The sequence below is a fragment of the Etheostoma cragini genome, chromosome 4, assembly GCF_013103735.1.
Source record: "Etheostoma cragini isolate CJK2018 chromosome 4, CSU_Ecrag_1.0, whole genome shotgun sequence".
Classification (NCBI taxonomy): domain Eukaryota; kingdom Metazoa; phylum Chordata; class Actinopteri; order Perciformes; family Percidae; genus Etheostoma; species Etheostoma cragini.
Window position 1 is genome coordinate 27,698,891 of NC_048410.1, and position 8,696 is coordinate 27,707,586.

An 8,696-nucleotide genomic window follows, 5' to 3' on the forward strand; every position below is an offset into this window, starting at 1 on the left:
ATACCTCACTTTCCTCTGTTCCCATACAACCTCCCTCTACTCATTAGCACATTTGGTACACAGCGGGAGAGTTTTCAAAGCTCTATGTAGGTCAGCAACGGGGTGTGTAGGAGTTGGTTTCATCTCTATTCTGTGATGGATCTTATTTTCCCCTCAAGAATGGCTTTCGCACAGCTCCGCTCCCGGGGCTCTTTATTTTTCTAAGGTGAAATGTGTTTGACGGCTTGTCCAAATGCCTTCCCTCAAAGAAAGTCGCTCGGAATGCGTCATATTGATTCTGAGGAAGGAAGGAAGGAAGGAAGGAAGGAAGGAAGGATGTGAAAAACCTTTTCCTTTCAGATTTGTAGTAGTGTTATCAAGCTGAACTTGCATTCACAACACCAATTGACTGGTTGATTGTAATGTATAGTGGAAATATCAATTACATTTCAGGGCGCTCTTATGCTTGCTCTCTCAGAAACAATCAACGCTTTCATATGTAGTTTCTCTGCAAGTATATGGCACGTTCTACGTTCTTTAACATCTTACACTGATGACTTCTATAACATTCGTTAAAAGAGGATGCAAAATCCTTTTTTCCCCCACCACACGTTATATGGGCCATACCATAGACTGCACGGCCCAAATGACCTGTGAGCTAATCAGTAATCCAGTGACTAGTGTAGAAACAATGCTTTCTGAGGCTAAACAGAAGTTTTTTTTCTTTTTTTCCTCCACAAAGGAGTCATTGTTGATTTGAGCAGTGAGTGGGTCAAATGGAAAAGCTGTGCTTGTGGTACAGATGGGATGGCCGGGTCCAAAGGCTGCTGTGGCACATCGTTGTCGTAACCACGCAGAGAGCAAACCATAACATAACTTTCTTTTTTATTTCACATATGGTGGTAATTCAGGATCTGGAGCCATCTCTACAAACATCATGCCCAATTCAGCTGTCAGGAAGCAGTTGTAAAAGATAACGAGAGCTGTAAATGACATTGTGACAGCCCTTGGATGAAGGTTAAACAACAAGTGCTGACAATGAATTTTACAGCCAGCCCGCGTTCAGCCGCCTCCGCTCCAAAGGAGCCCTACAAACTGCCCCATCGGGCCCGAGAATGTTCCAGCGTTGGAAGCTGTTCGCTGCTAATCAAAAGGCAAAGCATATGCTGAGTTCATTGAGTGGCACACTAACGTGCACCCAGTGTATGTCATAGAAAGTCCCCCATTGTGTAATAATGAAACCATTACTGTGTGCAACAATTTAATACCTCAAGGGCATGTGTGTCATGGAGGATTTCCATTTTATTTTGAAAATATGCTAACAACAATAAGTCTAATTTCCATAAAGAGTTACAGCCAACAATTTAAATGCCCAGCTATTTGTAGAGGAAGTACCATGGGTCCAAAATCAGTGTCAACCATGTCATGTGCTTGCAGTTATATTATGCCTGTATAGATTTTTAATTACTTTTAAATTCATTTCTAAAATGTTTTTTCTGCTGCCATATCAGCTTTCATTGATAAGAGCAGGTGTGTTGATATCTTACAGCCCATGTTTCAGGTTAACCACCATTGTTGATTATTGGGTACAAAAAGCACTCAAGATATGTATATCATTTTTAAAAATGTCTCCAAATAGTGTTAAATGTCAAAAGCTGCGGTGGAGAGCGTGTGCTGAAGGGGAGTGAGTGCGTTAGAGCCGCCGGTCGAGAAGAACATGGACGCAAGCAACACCAAAGGCCGTTGTAATACTTACCTAGAAGGCTAGGCTAACGCTGTTGCGCTAATGTCCGGCGGCGTAGCCTTAGCTAGCTGTCTGAAAATATAATATTATTATAAACATAGTAAAGTTACCTGGACTCAGTCAGGACCATAGACTGTTAATATTTAAAGACCAAAAGCCATATTAGGCAAGACCCGTGGCAAAGACAACGCCGGCCTTTCTAATGGACACGTCATCCTTATAGTGCTAGCGTTAGCCTCCGTTTCGCTCCCTCTCTCTGCACCAAGGCTACATTCCTTCAATTGTATTTCATTTATTTAGTCTAATAGTTGCTCAATGTGTGGTGTTTTATGGACTGCAATAAATGTACACACTTTGCCAAGTACTGAAGAACAAAAGTTTGGGTATTTCAGTCTAACCTAGTGTTGTGAGCATGCTAGGATTAACAGTGGTTTCAGGTTGGTGTTTTTAAATACAACACTAATTTTTATCTAAGGTGTTTTACATGCAACTGTTTCTGCGAAATAAGGAGCAGAGAACATTCTAATCTGTCAGTCCATTAAAATATTTTTTCCTTTTATCCAAATCATTTATGTTCTATGGAGGGTGAAAGTTAAAACAACACGGCCAGTGCACTCTGGAGATAGCACATTAACTCCTTAGTTCACTTTATATCAGATGCAGGAGAAAAGGCTGGTTCCAACATGATTGCATTATTTCAAAGCTTACAAAAGAAAAAAAAGAAATACACATTATCTTAACTTTATTGTTCAGTGTCTCTCATCTCGTTTTTCATCATATGTTTCACTTTCAACTCAAAAGGTGGACATTTCAGAACAAACTATTTACGCTTGCATTGTGTTTCTTTTTCAGGGATTATGTCTACTGTGATGGCTCAACAGCAACCTCCAAAAGAGGATGAAGAGGAGGAAGATGAGGAGCAAGGGGAAGCGTTTTCGTTTGAGGACAGTGAGGATGAGGAGAAACTTGAGGAGAACAGTAAAGGGATCACCACTGAATCTGCAAAATCTGTCCAGTTGTCGAAAAAGGAGGAGAGTGAGACCTCCGGCGGTGTGTCACAAACAGGCACAGACTGCACACAACCTGTTACACCTGCGCCTCCTGCTGGACAGGAGGGCATCCTCCCCGAGGGTGTAGCTTCAATTTCTCCTGCAGGTAAGACAATATTGGAAAAATATAGTTTCATCTTGGTTGTCCTTCTGTAGATAGATGATAGAGCTCTGGTTCAGCTGGTTAGAACCATCTAAAAGTGATAAACCTTTGTGGGACATGTAGGCTACTTAACTAGATCATTTAGCCAGCCCAGGGATTGGGGGTATATTTGTAAGCTACTGACAGCAGCTAGCTCGGCCTCAGTGAATATCCCTGCGGGGTTCACACACCTGAACATAACCAAAGTATGTGATTAATGTTACCTAAATCTTGGTAGTGACTTGCTAGCCGACAGATATACACCTTAAATAACCGTATGGCGAGTTACACACACCTGCAGCCCCTGCACCATAAGATAGCAACTGCGCTAAATAAATGTTGCACTGAAACGTCTAACCTAGCTAAGGCAGGCTATTGACATGGAGCTGATGTAAAGTAAGTGGGAGTTTTGTTATGTTGTAGCCGTGGACTGTGTATATATATATTGATATTAATATTTTAATGTTATAATTATTACATTAATGATATTAATAATAACGGTCCATGGTCGGAGCGTAGCAAGTTGGTAGAGGTGGAATTGTTTGCTTTAAGCTAGTTACTTTACGTACATTTTTTGGTAATGATATAATGAATCGTATTTACCAGGTAACAGAGGTGGGTAGAGTAGCCAAAACAATTATTAAAGTAAAAGTACTGATACTTCAGAATAATATGACTCATGTAAAAAATAGTCATCCAAATAATTACTTGAGTAAGAGTAAAAAACGTGCTTGGTGAAAAAAATACTCAAGTACTGAGTAACTGTTGAGTAGCGACTGATTTATACACAGAAGATGCCGCATAATGTAGCCGCTGTTTCACACTTTTACTAAAATGTAACCATGCTTTCAATATGAGGCCGGGGTTGTTCCTCCTCGTCTGTGTTTTCATGCCAACGGTTGGTTCTGCCATTTTTGTTTTGCTACGACAGTAAAACTAACCCGTCCCGCCACTGAGATTGAATAGGGTCGCGTGACGAGACTGCACAACAACGTTTGATTGGTGAAACACAGTCACGTTGGCGGAAGTCTCTCTCTCTCTCTGTAAAAATAAAACGTTAAAATAAAAAGCAACAAGCTGATTGTAGCCTAATGTAGCGGAGTAAGAGTAAAGTTTCTTCTTTACTAATCTACTCAAGTAAAAGTATAGTAATTTAAAGAAGTATATTTTTTTCAAAAACTTGCTCAAGTAAATGTAATGGAGCCAATGTAACTCGTTACTACCCACCTCTACCAGGTGATAATATGTTTCGAAATCAAGTTCCAATATGAAAAATACCGTAAGAAGGCTAACTAATACCTAATAATAACTATAGCTAGCTGCTAAATGAATGTAAGTGGAGTAAAAAGCACAATAAGTGGAATAGAAGTACAAAGTTGCTTAAAATGGACAAAAAGAACAAAAAAACAGTGAGAAACTGCCTTGGGCCTAGATTTGGAAAATTGGGGAATTCTGGATAGCCAACTAGAAAATTGAATATAAGTTCAGTACATGAGTAGTACATGCACCGAGTTATTTTCCACCACTGCTGATGGGTGTGGACTTTGACAGTTTGACACCATCTGGCTTAAATGAACTAACAATCAATTTGTTATTGTAGACATTTAAAAGTTGCTGTACTGTAACCAAAACCCACAGGCTTCATCCTCAACCACATGTGTGCTGTCATCAAACAGCTGCTGGGCATATCACTGAACCACTACTAGTGACTGTATGTTGCGTTGTAAGTAAATGCATCGGATCAGTTTCCCGTAGCCACACGCTGTGTAAGTAACTTCAGCTTGTACGTGGTTTAAATCTCTCCTTAACAGGATTTAATTATGGCCTCGGGCAGAACTGAGTTAATTTTCCCCTTAAATGGATGAAGTTATATATTAAGTATGATATATTTACTACCTGGCTAACGTTGCCAAATTGGCCCTGATAATTAGATGCCAGGATGAAGAGATTTAAGTCTTGGAGAAGTTCGTTGGACAATTGAAGCTAATAATGCTTAATTAAAAAGCATTTTTACTAAGTCCATGTGTGGTAATCTGTTAAGTGGGCTGTGGAGATGCGTAGGGGAATTCTTAGCGTTGATAATGTGTAGTGGAGGTCTGTTTCTGTTGTGTAATCGGGGGGCTGAGAGCAGCTGAGATTCAGATCCCTCCCTCACCAAATTACATTAGTTTACACGGTGGACAAAAGGAATTGATCATGACATTTGGTCAACAGTACTTTCTTTACATCAATACACCTACATTCCTTTTCTGTACATTTTTTTAAACATTAATATGCGTTCCCCCAGTGGCTAGAAATGGCGATAGGTGTAAACTTAGCCCTGGGTATCCTGCGCTGCTTTTGAGAAAATAAAAGCTCAGATGGGCCGATCTGGAATATTGCTCCTTATGACATCATAAGGGGTAACCTTACCTCCCCTTTCTCTGCTTTACCCGTCCAGAGAATTTGGCCCACCCATGAGAGAGAGACATCATGGCTAAAAAATGATAATTGTTACATTTTAAAGGGCAGTTTTTACTGATACTCTATTTCAACAAACTCTCAAAATACTTGAGTGCGTTACCGTAAACCTTTGCAATGTTTGTCGCGTAATTTGACATTGCACTGTTAATAAAAAACAATGTATTGTGCAGCTCTATCAACCATGCTTAATTGCCATTGTAACTACCTCACACCATCTACTTAATTATTTCAGACTTAGGTGTCTGCCATGTAAGCAAGTGGGATTTAGTTTTGACAGTACCTTTCTCGCTACTATACTGTATACAAGAAGTAAGAGCGAATAGGGAAGAAGAACAAAAAATCACACTCAAAAAAACAGACTTCAAGCTGTTTTTCTTTTTTTTATGCTGAAAACGTTGCATTTGTCTTTTTTTTAAAATATGTGCTTTGCTTTGGAATAGTTGTCTTATGGTTGCTCTTTTCCTCATTTTGACAGATGTTCCCGTTACTGAGTCACCCAGCGGGTAAGTTGCCTTTGATCATTACAGTGTGGGTTAAATGACAAAAGGGCAGTGGAGAAAATAAATTCAACATCGCGCCACATCAATGTTGTGTCATGATGTCTGAGATAATGTCATGCTTACACTGTCATGCAAACACGCCACAGTGGGTATGAGATACTGTGATGGTGCGCTGCATCTATTTGCCCAGCATTTAGATGCCAGATGGCATGTCACACCCACAGTGACAAGTGGTAATGTCAAGAAGAAAGTAATGTTGCAGCTACAATCCGTGACGGAAATCACAGAATTGCCTAATCCATGATGATGCATACAGTATAATATGAGCCTTGCTCATACCCTATTATGTATGTTGTGTCAAGATGAACTTAATTTAAAAAGTCTGTTCACCCAAGTAGAAAAAGCTAATCTTTCCATGTAACCCTTGTGGTACTGTTCTGTAGCCATGCAAACACCGTTGGTATTCTTTATCTTCATGTTATTTGAAAGGAACAGTGTATATTAATAAACATGTCTGTAAATATGCCAGATTTAGCTAAAGGGCTTCTGTTTTATATTAATGAAGGTCTGTTACATTCAATCCATTGCCAAATGAGTTGATAAAAGCTAATAGTGCAGATAGTAGCAGACAGTGAGATGTTTTTTACAGTGTGTTCTGCGGACTGGCAGCTAGCAGATAGTGATGAGATGTTTTTTAGAGTGTGTTCTGGGGACAGGCAGCTAGCAGATAGTGATGAGATGTTTTTTACAGTGTGTTCTGGGGACAGGCAGCTTGCAGACAGTGGAGTGGAGAGATGTTTTTTACAGTGTGCTCTGGGGATTGGCAGCTAGCAGATAGTGAGGAGCGTTTTTTTTTACAGTGTGTTGCGGGGACAGGCAGCTAGCAGACAGTGAGGAGATGTTTTTTACAGTGTGTTCTGGGGATAGGCGGCTAACAGATAGTGAGGAGATTTTTTTTTTTTTACAAATTCTCCCTGTCCTTGTTTATATGACAGTTGAATGCGTTGGCGGAGGGGTGGGGGGTCGTGCGTGATCACCAAAGGCTTGTGTCATGTGGACACGCTGACAGTGTTGTTGTCGTTACTTAGAATGTCTCATGGCGGCGACAGAAACTACACACTGTAGCTTTACACTGCAGTCTGAATCCAGTTCTGGCTGCGTAGATGTATGAGTGAAAACGTCTTTTTGTACAGTCAAGAAGACAGTTTGCTTCAAGGCCTCAGCCCAGTGAATAATAATGTAATAGTTTATTGATTCCTCTAAATCAGCTGTCATCTTTTTGCCGGCCCTCCTCCATGGGGAGATCTGCAGTCAAAGTCACCTACAGAACAACAGCCCTGGGCCAGTTAGTAACAAAAACCTTTTCTTGCCTCATATGTTTTCAGAAACATATTTTAGTGTGCTGTTTAGCTTTAAAATGTGAAAGCTTTCACCTGCCGGACGATCGTTGGGCGGTGCTTGGGACTTGGTCACAGACTTTCACATTTTCAGCTGAACCAGTGCCTGAAATGGGCCAGTACACACCAGTAGTGAGTACTCGTGCTTTCTTGAGTGTTATTAAAAGGCTGTTGTTTGTACCAAAATAGGCTATAAATTTGTCCCATTTATTGGGACAAACCAAGCAATTCTATGTACAATTAGACATTCAGCACCCCCATTTACCCCAAATGGAATGATCCTAGGTTGACAGTTTGACCGTTGTCCACGAGCAGTCATTGGGCCCGTTCGAGATGAGCCAGGTCCGCGCGTAACCAATCACCGGAGATCGCCGCCCGTTGAATGCCGCCGAGATTTGTGTCCGACTTGATGCAGACTTGCTCTGACGTCATGCGCACGCAACCGTAACCTAACGCGATCCAGGCCGCAGGTATGAGGCGCAGGCTGCGTAGTTGCTTTTCACCGACGGCAGGACTCAGAGCATGCTGGGAAACACTGGCCTCTCATCTGATCTAACAGCTGATTGGTTCAGAATCGATTCAAAATTATGCCGTTTTATAGTATAGTTAGTATACACTATTGTGTACTATAGTTTTTATTGTTTTTAAATCTAAGAGATTTTAATTGCCATTCGTCTGATTTAAAGGCTTATTCTGTAGAACACATGTCGGTTCATCATTGGATAATCTACAATTTGTTGTTCATTACCATCAACAACAGACTGCATGAAGAGCGCTTTGACAGCTACTCTGTCTTATCAAAACAACTGGAGAATGTGTACAAGCTGACATATGTGCCTGATAACATTTCTTTAGATCGGAATCTGACCTAACAGGATGTGAGTGTTTCTTAAACTTCCTGTTCAGCATGAAGCCTGCTGGAATTGGCTGGAAACTGGCCGACTTTACCGCAGCTTTTTGTTCCCGCTCCCCCGGCTTCCACCGCCTGCTCTCGTCCACTTTACAGACGAGGCGCAGTTCATCTCGAACGAGCCTATGGACGCTGCGTTAGAGACTCCTCCGCTCTGATTGGTTGTTTTCCTATGGGCACGGTGGGAACTGGCAATTGCCATTAGGCGCAGTAGGGGGAGGCAGAGGAACATGTTGTTTTTCACAGTATATCAGTCTCATGTACTACTGTCAGGATAATGACTGACAGTTTCCACAAATATTACCATCTTATGACATTATCATTTTTTATGTATATTTCTTTTGATAAAAGTTAGCATCTCGAGCTGGAATCTCACCAGTCCATATATAAATGAAAATGAAATTAACACAACCTTCTGGCTGAAAAGCTATATGTACACATATATACACTCACCGGCCACTTTATTAGGTACACCTGTCCAACTGCTCGTTAACACTTAATTTCTAAGCAGC

General features: G+C 40.9%; 1 protein-coding gene across 4 annotated transcripts in view; it reads left to right on the top strand.

The window, feature by feature from the left end:
- The window catches only part of LOC117942667 (rho guanine nucleotide exchange factor 10-like protein), a 78,235-nt gene that overhangs the window by 7,112 nt on the left and 62,427 nt on the right, over nucleotides 1-8,696 (top strand). For all 4 annotated transcript variants that reach the window (XM_034868261.1, XM_034868263.1, XM_034868262.1 and 1 more), the window contains exons 2-3: nucleotides 2,576-2,878; nucleotides 5,853-5,880. In XM_034868261.1, the coding sequence (XP_034724152.1) occupies nucleotides 2,581-2,878; nucleotides 5,853-5,880 (326 nt within the window). In that variant the 5' untranslated portion in view covers nucleotides 2,576-2,580. The remainder of the gene's footprint in view (nucleotides 1-2,575; nucleotides 2,879-5,852; nucleotides 5,881-8,696) is intronic.